This window comes from Meles meles, chromosome 10 (assembly GCF_922984935.1).
Source record: "Meles meles chromosome 10, mMelMel3.1 paternal haplotype, whole genome shotgun sequence".
In the NCBI taxonomy this organism is placed as follows: domain Eukaryota; kingdom Metazoa; phylum Chordata; class Mammalia; order Carnivora; family Mustelidae; genus Meles; species Meles meles.
This window is the reverse complement of record NC_060075.1, coordinates 51,860,662-51,875,394: the sequence shown is the minus strand read 5'-3', so window position 1 is coordinate 51,875,394 and position 14,733 is coordinate 51,860,662. Positions and strand designations below refer to the sequence as shown.

The 14,733-nt window shown below is 35.9% G+C and overlaps 1 protein-coding gene across 5 annotated transcripts in view; it reads left to right on the top strand.

The window, feature by feature from the left end:
- The window catches only part of PALS2 (protein associated with LIN7 2, MAGUK p55 family member), a 109,142-nt gene that overhangs the window by 82,568 nt on the left and 11,841 nt on the right, over nucleotides 1-14,733 (top strand). For all 5 annotated transcript variants that reach the window (XM_046020612.1, XM_046020609.1, XM_046020608.1 and 2 more), the window contains 2 exons: nucleotides 11,625-11,827; nucleotides 12,864-12,992. In XM_046020612.1, the coding sequence (XP_045876568.1) occupies nucleotides 11,625-11,827; nucleotides 12,864-12,992 (332 nt within the window). The remainder of the gene's footprint in view (nucleotides 1-11,624; nucleotides 11,828-12,863; nucleotides 12,993-14,733) is intronic.

Here is a 14,733-nt window from a genome sequence, read left to right as displayed (position 1 = left end):
GATAAGCCAGCATTGTCTTTATAACCTCTTTCTGTGCCTCTGTTGCTGACGAAGCCCCCTTTTGATTAACAGTATTTCTTTAGGTATATTAATGCCATTAAGCTGTTCTGAGTTCTTAGCCTAATGTCATTCCATCTCTTTTAGGTGAATTTTAGAGTTTCTCTGCTTTCATCTAGTATGTTTTGAGGTTTAACTTTCAGTGAGTAATCTTATTGCTGAAATTCTTATAGATTTGTTAGGGGAGTAATAACCATGTGCTATTTGTAATCCCTTTAGGGTAAGGCCTTGGATTCCATTGTAGGCACTGTAAGTCACTAAATTCAGACAAATACTGGTTAAATAGCTAAGGAAATAAAAACTTTGCTGTGACCAAAGTATTTCAAGTATTTTAAAGTATTTTGTTTCTCATCTTTATCTAGTTAATACATGTACATACTTTAATCAAGAAGTTCTTAAAGATATGTAATAGAAAAATTAACTGCCTATATTGCTGTACTCCACCTGCTTACCAGAAACATTTGCTTTTTCATATTTGTTCCTGTTTATTTTGGAAGTCTTCCATATTTCTTAATAATGCCATCCTTCTGCAATTTCTTGCTTTATCCAATGTAAGCTTGTCTCTTGACTTCCTGACTCTCTTCCCAAATATAAAAATAAGTTTAATTTTAGTTCATTGAATTTTACTTCCTTGAACAACTACTTTCTCTCCTCCATCCAGCAATTGATGGAGTTCCTTTTCTTCCTGTCTTTAACTTTATTTTAAACCAAAGAGTTGTCCAGTAAGTCATGTTTATTTTCTTGGAGATCTCTGTCTCAGAACCATTGATCTTCCTGCTTCAGTGAGGACCAGCTGCTTTCCATTCTGGCTGCCCCACTGTTAACATGGGCCTGTTTCCCTTTGTTGTTCTCCTGGGTTGACAGTAACTTGTTATGCTAGAATGTATCCTCTTGTAACTTCATAAGAAATAGTGTATGAGATATAATTTATTTATCTTTGTATTTGAAGATAAGTATTTTGTCATATATTTGATTGTTTAACCAAGAATAGGAATTCAAGATAGTAAAACTTAAAAGATGTTACTCTTAAATCCAGTTCTGTTGAGGCCAGTGCCTTTGTAATCTTTGTTCTTTCACACGTGACCTTATTTTTCTTTCACAGACATTCAGGATCTTTTGTTTGTTTCATTTGTTGTTTTTCAGTATTTTGAAATGTAATATGATGTGCCTTCCTGTTCATCTTTTTTAGTTCCTTGTGCTGATGATCAGTGGGCTCTTCAGACTAGAGATTAATGTCCCTCAATTCTGGAAAATTATTATTTCTTGAATGATTTCTCTCTGTTCTGTCTGTTTACTTTTTCTAAAATCTCTTTTGGCTGAATGCTGAGCATCCTGGAATCATCTCCTCAATGTCTTTCTCTATCAGTCATGTTGTCTATCCCTTTATCTTTTTATTCTACTCTTTAAAAGATTGCTTTGAGTTCTTTATTTTCTCTTCCATCAATGTTTTATCATGAATAATCTTATTTTTCATTTTAGGATTTTCTGTTTGTTAAGGGCTATATCTTAGGTATCTCTAAGAATAGTAAATGGTGTATTCTTTTTTTAGGTTTTCATCTATAGCTGAATTGCCTTTGTTTTCCTCTGGATTACTTTTTCTGTTTATGGTATGATTGTGTGTGTTTTCCCTTTTATGCTAGAGGATTTTTTCTTTTATACACTGATCCTTGACTGTAAACCCCAGCTTAAGTAAGTGTTAAAACTGGTTGGAAGCTCCATGTACTTGAACAGGTCTTGGCAACTGGCTGAGCTTTATTTTATGAAATGGGCAAGGAGACAGCTGTTTTGTTGGAGGAGCCAAAAAGTTGGCATAAGATATTTCTGGGGCAGGGATGACTGGGTAGCTCAGGTGGTTAAGCATCTGCCTTCAGCTCAGGTCATGATCCCAGGGTCTTGGGATCCAGTCCCACATCAGGCTCCTCACTTAGCGAGGAGTAGGCTTCTCCTTCTGCCTGTGCTTCTCCTTCTGCCTGTCCTCTACAAAGACAGAGAATCGTCTCTCTCTCTCTCTCTGTCTCAAAAAAACAAACAAAAAAACAAACCAACCTTAAAAAAATATTTTGGGGAGGTGCTATTTAATTTTCCAGAGAAGAGTTTTCAAGTATCCTCCCCTGCTGAGACTGCTCTCTAACAAGATGAAGAGGGAGAAGGTATAGATTAACCAGCTCCATATACATAATTACATCACCAACTTCAGTTTTTAGTTCCTTGCTTCAAAGTCCTAAATCTCTTTAGTGTTCTGCGGATAAAGTAGTCCTCTCATCCATAACTCTCTAATACTTTATTCTTCCTTAATTTCTTTCAGTAGTATTTGTAGTTTTCAGTGTACAAGTTGTTTTTTTAATCAAATTTATTCTTAAGTATTCTAATTTTCCTAATTTTCTTTTCAGATTGTTCACTACAAATGTATAGAGATAGACCTGATTTATTTTTTTGAAAGATTTTTCATTTTATTATTTGAGAGAGAGACAGAGATAGCGAGAGAGAGCATGAATGGACAGGAGAGGAAGAAGCAACTCCCCACTGAGCAGGGAGCCTGAAGCAGGGCTCCATTCCAGGAACAGAGCCAAAGGCAGATGCTTAACCAACTGAGCCACCCAAGTGCCCCCAAATACACCAGATTTTTGTGCATTAATCTTCTATCCTTGTAATCTTGTAACCTTGCTGAACTCGTGTATTTGTTGTAATTTTTTTGTAAATTTCTCAGGATTTTCTATACACAAGATCATGTTATCTGGAAGTAGAGGCAGTTTTCCTTATTCCTTTAAACTGGGTGCCATTTATTTCTTGTCTAATTGCCCTGATTAGAACCTCCAGTGCAGTGTGAAAGTGGCAAAAGTAGACATCCTTGTCTAGTTCATGATCTTAGAGGGATACTATTCAGTCTGTCATCACTAAGTTTGATGTTAGCTGTGGGTTTTTTGTAGATAACTTTCATCAGGTTAGAGAAATTCTCTCTATTCCTAGTTCACTGGCTTATCATGAGAAGGTATTTTATTTTTCCAGATGTTTTTCCTTTGTTTTTTGAAATGATGGCATGATTTTTGTTTTTTATTCTTTTACATTAATTGTGTTCGTGTGGTAAGTCCCATTTAGCCATGGTGTATGATCCTTATTTTTGCTTATAGAATCAGTTTGCTAGTATTTTGTTGAGTATTTATGCAGCTATATTCATAAGAGATACTGGTCCATAGATTGCATTTCTTATGATGTTAATCATGTTGATAATTGTGGTAATATTGGATTCATACATTGAATTGGGAAGTGTTCCTTTCACTTCTATTCTTTTAGAAGAGTTTGTAAAGGATTGATGTTAATTCTTTTAAAGTGTTTCATAGCGTTTACTCTTGAAGCCATTCAGTCCTGGTGTTTCTTTTGTAGGAAATTTTGATTACTGATTCAGTCTTATTATTTATTATAAGTCTGCTGAGGCTTTCTGTTTCTTTTTAATGGGTTTCAGAATTTTTGCAGCACCCATGGTAATATCCCCTCTTTTATTTCTGATTTTAGTAATTCAAGTCCTCTCTCCTTGGTCAGTCTCCCTAAAGATTTGTCAATTTTGGTGTTTTTTGTTTCAAACACCAGCATTTGCTTTTGTTGATTTTCTATTCTCTGTTTAATTAATTTCTGTTATAGTCCTTGTTTTTTCTTTCTTTTTCTGGGTTTAGTGTGCTATTTTTGCATTTTCTTTAGGTGGAATGTTAGGTTATTGGATTGATATTTTCATTCCTTTTTTTTTCCTTAAGATTTTATTTATTTATTTGAGAGAGAGAATGAAAGAGAGCATGAGAGGGGAGAAGATCAGAGGGAGAAGCAGACTCCCCACTGAGCAAGGAGCACGATTCGGGACCCGATCGTTGACTCTGGGATCATGACCTGAGCCAAAGTCAGTCGCTTAACCAACTGAGCCACCCAGGCACCCAAGATCTTCATTCTTAATAGGCATTTGCAGCTGTAAATTTCCCTAGAAGCAACTGTTTTAGCTACATTTTATAACTTTTGGTATTGTGTCTTTGTTTTCATTCATCTCGAAAATTTTTCTAATTACATTTGTGATTTCCTTTTTGACCCATTGGTTATTTAGGAGCATATTGTTTGATTTCCACATATTTTTGCATTTCCCAAATTTCTTCTGTTACTGACTTCCAGTTCATTCCATTGTGGTCAAAGAACACTGTATCATTTTATTTTTTTAAAACTCTTTGATGGGGCACCCAGGTGGCTCAGTCAGTTAAACGGCTGCCTTCAGCTCAGGTCATGATCCCAGAGTCCTGGGATTGAGTCCCACATTGGGCTCCCTGCTCAGCAGAGAACCTGCTTTTCCCTCTCCCCTGCCTGCCGCTCTGCCTACTTTTGCTGTCTGTCAAATAAACAAATAAAATCTTCTAAAAATTAATAAATAAAACTCATTGAGACTTGCTTTATAATCTCAGGTATGGTCCATTTGGGAGAATGTTCCAGGTATACTTGGGAAGGATGTGTATTATGGTATCATTGGGTGGAGTCTTCTACAAATGTCTGTTAGGTCTAGTATTGTTCAAGCCTATTATTTCCTTGTTGATCTCCTATTTGTTCTATTATTTCAAAGTGTGGTATTGAGGTTATTGTTGATTTAGTTATTTCTCCCTTCAATTCTGTCAGTTTTTGCAGCATGTGTTTTGAGAATTCTGTTGTTAAATCTGTATATGTTTGTATTTTTTTAATCTTTTCGATGGATTGACACTTTTATCATTATAAAATGTCCTTTGTCTCTAGTAAAGTTTTTGTCCTTAAGTTTATTTTATGTGATATATAGACACTCTAGGTCTGTTTGTATGGGGTATTTTTTAGACCTTTTACTTTCAGCCTACTGATGTCTTTGAATCTAAAGTGTGTCTTTTGGGGACAGCCATATTGTTGGGTCATGGTTTTTTGTTTAAATCCATTTTGCAGTCTCTGCCTTTTAATTAGAGTATTTTATCCACTTAATGTAAATGTCCCTCAACATGGGTTTACCTTGTTGTTTCCCCATGATTAGGTTCAGGTCATGCATTATTAGAAAAGATAAATCATGCTCTATCCTTCTCTGAACATTACATAGTAGGTCCATCTTGTCAAATTATCCCACTACTGATGAATTTAACTTTGATTATTGGTTTAGGTTATATCTGATAGATTTCTTCACTGTAAAGGGTAACTTATTCCATTTGTCATTAATAAGTCATTTGTTCAAAGATACTTTGAAACTGTGTAATTATTCTCCTCAGCAAACTTTTACTCAATTGTTTTAGCATCCATCAATAATTCATTAATTTAAAAATCTTTTCCTGAATTTGGGGTAATAACTACCAGACCACTAAAATCCTTTCTCACATTGTTTGAATACACATTCATTTCTTAGTATCCTTGCAGTTAGCTATTTTGACTAATTTGTTTCTGGCAAGTATATAACTAAGTGGTTTGTTGGATGGCTGAGCTCTTTGGGAGTACAAACAGGAAAGAGCTTCATTTTCATTTAACCACAGACTTCATCCATGTTTTGTCACATTTTCTTTCTCTCTACTTTCTCTCCTCCCCTTAGAAGATTCCGTAACTTTCTAGTCACTTTCAGGTATAAAAACTGTCATTTTGCTTAAATAAGACCCTATTTTGGGGTGTTTAAAAAAAGGGCTACTCTAGTTCAAAACTTCAGTGTTACATCCAATTCAATGTTTCTCCCTTCCTCACAGCTCATTCCTGATCCTTGGCTTGAGACCTATAATCTGAGGTGAACAGTGTAGTTTGTTTTATTACTCTGCCTTCACATCCTGCTCTGCTACTTCTGGTTTTCAGGGTCAGGACAGGAAGAAGTGGGAATCAAAGTCTGTCATGTAAAATTTTGCCTTTTGGAAACTAGATGTTTTTTTGTCACAAATGTCCAAATACTGTCTCTTCATTAAGGCCTGTCGGTAGGTTCTTTGGAGACCTCCATACTTTGCCATTCCCTGCCCAGGATAGTATGATCTCCAGTGGTCCCCTTGAGACTAATGCCAAGCCCCAATCCCATACTTAATGATCTCTTTTGCTTTGTTATCTACCCTTCATTCTGTCTTTCTGTGCAGGATACCTTCAGTATAGTTCAGCCAGTCTATCTTTTGAATACACAAACACAGACACACACTCTCACACACACATATCCCACAGGAAGCTCATTCTTGCTTTGTCAAACAGTGGGAGTACAAATCATCCCACTGCTACAGTATGTCATCATAGGTTTTCAGAATTCATCAGGGAGAATCATTTTACCATGGGGTAAAGGAGAAGAAAATAAAGCATTCTGCCCTGAACCTACAATTCATAACCTCGGCGACTCCTTTCTGAGTATATATAAGATAGAGATAGGTAGACAGATGATCCTAGGACCAAGTTGGCCACTTTCTATTAAACTCTGAAAGAGGAAGCTATAAATCCTTGGCATTTTAGCTTCTACTTGGGACTTGAGGGATACTGTGAGATTACAAAAAGGAAAAAAGAAAGCACACCTTATTCAGTGTTCTGTTTATTAATACAATGAACACAATTAAAATAACTTCTAATTACAGAATTATGACCATATTATTCATATAAAAATTTCCATACTTTTTCTCCTACTTAACACACTGGTCTTTCTTTTCTTCAGATTCCTCAAACTTATCATTCACACCCTTTGTTCTTGTTGGTCCCTCAGCATGAAACGCTCTGCCTCCCACATCTTCAGATGTTTAAATTTTTCTTTTTATTCAGATATCACTTTCTCATAGGACATTACTAAAGTAGCCTCCCCAGTACCTAGTAGTTATGTTTTAGCACTTAAGTTATTATTTTTTGACTATTCACCCATCTCTACATTCAAGAATATGTCCCACGAGAACAGAGAGCTGCTCTGTCTTTTGTACTGCTGTAGACGTAGAATCTAGAATAGAGTCTGGCACATAGGATATACCCAAGACATATTTGAGGAATAAATGAATGAACATTGTATTGTGAGCTTTTTCCTCACAAGTTATTGTCATTATATGTTTTTATTTATTTATTTTTTAATTTATTTGACAGAGAGAGATCACAAGTAGGCGGAGAGGCAGACAGAGAGAGAGGAAGGAAAGCAGGCTCCCTGCTGAGCAGAGAGACCAATGTGGGACTCGATCCCAGGACCCTGGGATCCTGACCTGAGCCAAAGGCAGAGGCTTTAACCCACTAAGCCACTCAGGCGCCCCTATATGTTTTTATTTAAGTATTAATCCTACAACAACAATAAAACAAGCAACCCGATTCAGAAATGGGCAAAGAACTTGAACAGACATTTCTGCAAAGACTATCTACAATGGCCGCTAAGCACATGAAAGGATGCTAAACATCACTAATCATTAGGGACTTGCAAATCAAAAATCCAGTGATATACCACTTCATATCCATTAGGAGATGGTATTATGCATTAAAAAAATATAGATAATAACAAGTACTGACAAAGATGTAGCTATATTAGAACACTTGTATATTACTGATGGGAATGTAAAATGGTATACTTCTGTAGAAAACAGTATAACAGTTCCTCAAGAAAATAAACAGAGCATTGTATATGATCTAGTAATTCAACTTACAGTAAGTATATACCCAAAAGAATTAAAAGCAGAGACTGAGATATTTATACATGAATATTCATAGCATTATTTACAATAGCCAAAAAGATAGAAATCATTCAGCTGTCCATCAGTGCATAAATGGGTAAACTAACTTATATGTACAGGTAATGGAATATTACTCAACCTTAAAAAAGAATGAAATTCTTATCTATACTGTAATATGGATGAACCTTGAAAACATTATGCTGAATGAAATAAGCTAGACACGAAAGGACAGATATTGTACAATTCCATTTATATGAGGTACGTGGAATAATAAAATTCATAGAGACAGAAAGTGGAGTAGTGGTTACCAGGGCCTAGGAGAGAGTGTTTAATGAAAGTCAGTGTTTAATGGACACAGATTTCAGTTTGAGATGATGAATAGGTCTGGAAATAGTAGTGATGTTACACAGCAGTATGAATGTACTTAATTCCACTGAATTGTGTACTTAGAAATAGTTAAAATGATCGACTTTATATTATATATATTTTACCATGACAAACCTAAAAATTAATAACTTCTTAATATTCCAGTGTATAAGCATAGTGTTATTGCCTATGTATATGGTTTAGATAGTTATGTTTGTTATAAGAGATGATAAAGTGTGTATATATATACAAATCTCAAATATAATATTATTAGATCAAAAAATATACATAGATGTTTCAATTTCTTGATTTCTTAGTGTCAAATTAATTTCTGGAAAGATGCTGTTTTGCCTTTCAACAGTAAATAAATATTTTAGTGAGGATTCAAATCTACATTTTTATATAGAAATTTTAGGTATATCCATACATCAGGGTAACTCTCACTTCTTCATATAATGTAGGTGTGTTTTACTTCTCTTTAAAACATTCTCATTTAAATAGCATCTAGCTTTTTTTTTTTTTTTAAAGATTTTATTTATTTATTTGACAGAGAGAGATCACAAGTAGGCAGAGAGGCAGGCAGAGAGAGAGGAGGAAGCAGGCTCCCCACGGAGCAGAGAGCCTGATTCGGGGCTCGATCCCAGGACCCTGAGATCATGACCTGAGCCGAAGGCAGCGGCTTAATCCACTGAGCCACCCAGGCGCCCCTAGCTTTTTTTTTTAAGTCACAGAATGCATCACAAAAAAGACACACTGCAAAAGTGTGACAAGTTTGCCTAATTCCTGATATATAGTATTGTGCTGCATATTGTCAGATGGTATGGATAAGGATGTCTCATAGGGAAGGTTGTAAATGCTGACATTGTATTAAATTGATTTTTCTTGGATCGCCTAGGTGGCTCAGTTGGTTAACCATCTGCCTTCAGCTCAGGTCTTCGTCCAGAGGTCCTGGGATCCAACCCCAAGTCTGGCTCCCTGCTCAATGGGGAGCCTGCTTCTCCCTCTCTCTTTGCCTCTCTCCCCTGCTTGTGCTCTCTCTTGCTCTTTCTCTCTCTCAAATAAATAAATCTTAGAAGAAATAAATTTTTCTTTGTATATTATTTTATATACGATCCTAAATATATATGATCCTAAATATATATGATCCTAAAATAGAAAAAATTATTGATCCAGGGGGAATAGGCTACCTTAAGAATCAAGTTTGGTTTTTAACATTGACATCTCGAGTTTAAAAGAAAAATGTTACTTTGCTGTTTTCTCATTATTTGAAGAGCTATAAAAATTTAGAATTTTGCCATAGTGATTACATTCTAAGAAATCACATTATTTGTTTGCTTAGCATATAAGCCTAAGAAGTGAGTTGTAGTGAAGCCACCCTATTCTAATTTCTCTATCTTAAGAACAGAAAGGGACTTAAGTATGTGGCAGTATAGTTGTTGGGTTTTGATATTTGTTCCGCTTTGAGTTTTCATTTGAGAATGAGATTATGGTTAAAATTCACTTGTAAATTAGGGGCGCCTGGGTGGCTTAGTCAGTTAGTTAAACAACCGACTCTCGATTTCACTCGGATCATGATCTCTGGGTTGTGGGATCAAGCCTTGCATGGAACTCTGCCCTCAGCACTGAGTCTGCTTAAGATTCTCTCTCTCCTCTGCCCCTCCCCCGTTCATATTCATGCTTGCTCTTCCTCTCGCCAAATAGATAAAATCTTTTAAATTTTTTTGCTTGTAAACTAAAAACATTTGCCAAGAATTAAGATTCCCTCAACATGGAGGTGGTGATGGGGTTAATATGTGTGCTTTATACATATTTATTTCAAGCAGCACATTCCCATATATGCTTTCACTATAGAGCTTCACCAAAAAACAGTACTCTTCTAAAATTATATTCACAGGTATTGAGCCAAGTCCTAGTATGTATTTATTTGGGAAGTTTAAAATTGCCTTAGACATTTTATCATACCACCTTTGGTGAATAATTCCTGAAACCTTGGATACTACATTTTTTTTTTTTTTAATTTATGTACTTGACAGACAGAGACCACAAGTAGATAGGCAGGCAGAGAGAGAGAGAGAGAGGGAAGCAGGCTCGCCGCCAAGCAGAGAGCCCGATGCGGGACTCGATCCCAGGACCCTGAGATCATGACCTGAGCCGAAGGCAGCAGCTTAACCCACTGAGCCACCCAGGTGCCCCTACATATTTTTTAATATGAAAAGGCATAGCATCTTGCAGGTCTTTAAGTTACTTTATAAATGCTCTCCACAGTTGTCTGGGATGATCACCCTAAAGACTGTGCCACAAAACAATAGAAGAAGAAAGGGAGTCCTATTATGCCTAATGAACTAGACCCTTATTATTGAGCTTGAATTTCAAGTTCATTCTGTTCTCATAAAAATTTTCTTGATGTGCTGTACTTATTACACAGTCAAAATAGTGTCAACTCTTGATCTGGAATACTTCTTAATTGCATGTGCCTAATGATTTCATCAGATATTCTGCATGTCTAAGTATTTGACTTTATATCTGATCTAGCCAAAATCAGGTTAAGGCTAAACTGTAGAATAACAGATGCACACACAAATTACTTTCCTTCTTCCAAGCTAGTGTTAACAAATTGGAAGGGAGTATCTAACTGCATCTTTGCAACAGGATGAAAGAGAATTTCCATTTCTATGCTAGCCCAAGTTGCAAAGGAACTGTATATCTCGGAAGTACTCAGAACTCTGTCAGACAAAAACAATCTTCTAAATTTTGACTTGGTCTGTTTACTGTTATTCTCTCAGAAAAAAAATACTTTAGAGGAAGTTAATAGAACATAGTAACATCAAGTGTGGCTAGATCCACCACCAAGTTGCAGAACAGAATAGTTGGTTAACATTTCAGAATATCAGTAAGCGGGAGGCCAGAAGAAGGTGTGGTGTTAGGGTGAGGAGAAGGATAGATAATTGATGGGTAAAACTGTGCTTCAGAAGATTGATAATACCAACTAAAAATAGAATTTGCTCACTTGTTGTGTGCTCTATTAGTAAGTGTTCAAGTGTATATTCATTAAGGGGGATGCGGTGGCAACTGGAAAAGATATTCACTTACAATATACCTCACACATAGTAGGACTCATCATAATTAAGAATTTAAATTGAGGACTCTTTGTCTATGTAAATATATTTACTGTATGTAAATGTAAATATAATACAAAGCTGACTTTATAAAGCACATTTTTAAAAATATGAATTGTGTATTGGGGACTACCTCTTAAAATATTCCTATAGGTCAGGGGTCAGCAAACTTTTTAATTCAAGGGCCATAGAGTAAATATTAGGCTTTGTGGGCCATCGGGTCTGTGGCACAACTACTTACACCATGGTAACATGAATGAAACCAGGGATGATAAAACAAATGTGCCATTACTGTGGTCTAATAATACTTAATTTATGAAAGTAAGAAGCAAACCAGATTTGGCCATAGGTCATAATTTGCCAACCCCAAACTAAATGGAAAAATCTTAAGCTACCCTGTGCATTTTAGTCTCAATTTTAATACCCTGTGTTCTCTTTGTATAAATTCTCAACATTGTTTTAGTTACTTCACGGAAACCAAGGGAAGATGAAAAAGATGGTCAGGCATATAAATTTGTGTCACGGTCTGAGATGGAAGCAGATATCAAAGCTGGAAAATATTTGGAACATGGGGAATATGAAGGAAATCTCTATGGAACCAAAATTGATTCTATTCTTGAAGTTGTCCAAACTGGACGAACTTGTATTTTGGATGTCAACCCACAAGTAAGCTGCACGAATTCCAAAGCTGTTTTTAACATTTTAATTTCTGTTGAGTTTTGTTTGGTTTTATTTTTAGATTGTGAGGGTATGTTTTTCTATTACCTGTTTATGTGTCTGCAGCTAGTTAAATAAATCTCTGATCATTAATTAACCAGAGGTTTGGATAGCAATACCACTTAATAGAAGTTTAGTATTTACTTACTTGCTCAAGTAATGTATAAATGCATGTGTTAGGAAATATGATTTTAAAATTTCAGCAGAGCTGCAACATAACAAAGTCGCACCCCTTCTCAACACACACACACACACACACACACACACACACACCATTGTCTTCCTCTCATTCCTTCTCTCAGTGACCCCTTCTCATCCCTCCACACTCAATCCAACTTAACTTCCTTACTCAGAGATAACTATTAATAGTTTGATATATATCTTTGTCATTTGAGTATGCCTTAAATACAGATATATATCTATATAGTTTTATTAGATTTTTTATGTGTTTTCTATTTTTCTTTTTTACATAAATAGGAAAATTCTATATAGATTCTTTAGCTTTTTTCCCATTAAACAGTATCTCTTGAAGATCTTTTCATGTCAGTTTTGTAGAGCTTTTTAGTTCTTTGTAACTGCTACATAGTGTTTCACAGTACAAATGTATATTAATTTATATAACCATTCTCAATAAACATTGAGATTATTTCTGCTCTTTCAATATTAACAGAATTGTACAAATAACATAGAAAGCATTTACATCATTCTTGATAATTTTTGGACTACTAAGTTCAATACTTTGCTTTGTTCAAGAGGATTAAAGGGAAGTATGACTGAGGTCCGAACATGGTTAATGGATCACTGTTTTAGAAATGTACTGTATGGAACCGAAAGGATAGAAGGGGGCAAGTATTAAATTACATCCTTCATCCTTAGTGAGAGGGCAGATAGATTTTGAATAGTTAGCATTTATTATAAATTAAAGGGTAACATAATTCAAATTCTATTCCCATATAAATTAGTTTGTAATTTTTCTTTTACACAGGCCCTGAAAGTGCTGAGGACATCCGAATTCATGCCCTATGTTGTATTTATTGCTGCTCCAGAACTAGAGACATTACGTGCCATGCACAAGGCAGTGGTGGATGCTGGTATCACTACTAAGCTTTTGACGGTGAGCAGTTCTTTTCAGGCTAACATTATTATTTCACTCCTAAGATTTTTTCTTTTTTCTTTTGGGCATGTTTAATTCAAATCATATTTATGAAATAAATATACCATATGATATATTACAGAATAAAAATTCATTCATGAGATGTAGCTAGGATTTGGAACATATGGCTTTTACTTAAAAATCATTGTTCACTTTATTTTATTTTATTTTATTTTTTTTTAAAGATTTTATTTATTTATTTGACAGAGAGAGAGATCACAAGTAGGCAGAGAGGCAGGCAGAGTGAGAGGAGGAAGCAGTCTCCCTGCAGAGCAGAGAGCCCGATGCGGGGCTCGATCCCAGGACCCTGAGATCATGACCTGAGCCGAAGGCAGCGGCTTCATCCACTGAGCCACCCAGGCGCCCCTGTTCACTTTATTTTAAAACACGTGTTTAGGGATGCCTGGGTGGCTCAGTCGGTTAAGCATCTGCCTTTGGCTCAGGTTAAATTCTCAGGGTCCTGAAATCAAGCACCGTATTGGGGTCTCTGCTCAGCAGGGCGTGCTCTCCCTCTCCCTCTCTCTCTCTCTCTCAAATAAATAAAAATCTTAAAAACACACACACAAGTTTATTCCCCCTATACAAATGAAAGGGAGCAATATTAAAATATGCATATTAATCCACCTCTCATTTTACCAGTGAGGTAATTGGGCTCCAAGACCAATAACAAGTATATTCATCATAAGGTTTACTACAGGTAGGTAGTTCTGACTTTTAGTTTCTGTTATATTTTCTCTTGTTCGCCTTTCTCTCTTTTCTTATTAGAAATTCAGAATACATACAAAAGAGGAAAAAAATGAGCTCCCATATCCCCATCACCTATGTTCAGTAACGTGTGGCCATTTCTATTTCACTTAGCCGTCTCTCATTCCTCCCTAACATGAATTATTTTAAAGCAAATCTTTGATATGTCAACCATAAATACTTCACTATCTGTCTCTAAAAGATAAAGACTTCTTAAACGTAACCATAACACCATTAACATGCACCAAAAAACCTCATGGTGTTAATCCTCTTTCTTCTTTTTCCATTTTCTCCATGTCTCTACTTAACTTTTTGAATATCTGAAACATAGCTGTAATAAGGCTTTCATGTCATCACATACTAATTCTGACATTTGTGTCCTGAATCAGTTTTGGCTTGAATGACTTCTCTTCACACTGGCCATATTTTCTGCTTCTCTTCCTAGTAATTTTTTTATTGAATGCCAGACATTGTGAGCTTCGTTCTAGGATGTACTTGTTTAAAAACAGTTTGTTCCTTTCAGGTACTGCTTTTAACATGTGTTAGATAAGACCAGAACAATTTTTAATATGGGGGCAATTATTCTTCACTCCTGAGGCAAGACCATTTAAGGACTCTTCCAAATGGCCTGTGCATTGAGGTTTTCTGTTCTTCCTGGTGAGAAGAGGTCCTGTTCCTGACTCCAGTTGAACACTTCTCATTTTTTTCTGGTGATTCTTTGGTGGTCTCAGGTAGATGTACACTGCCCTGATTGGTATACAGCTATATGCTGGAAGAGGGGACCATTTGCAAGTGTCTGAAGTTCTCTCTCCATGCTGCTTTCTGTTCAGGAATTCTGTCCTGTGAACTCTTGCCACCTTGGTCTCTCTGGGCTCTCAGCTCTGTCCCAACTTGAAATATTGTATAGGCTCCTTCTGGGTTCTACCTTGTATACTGTGGCCTTAGAAGGTCTTTTAAG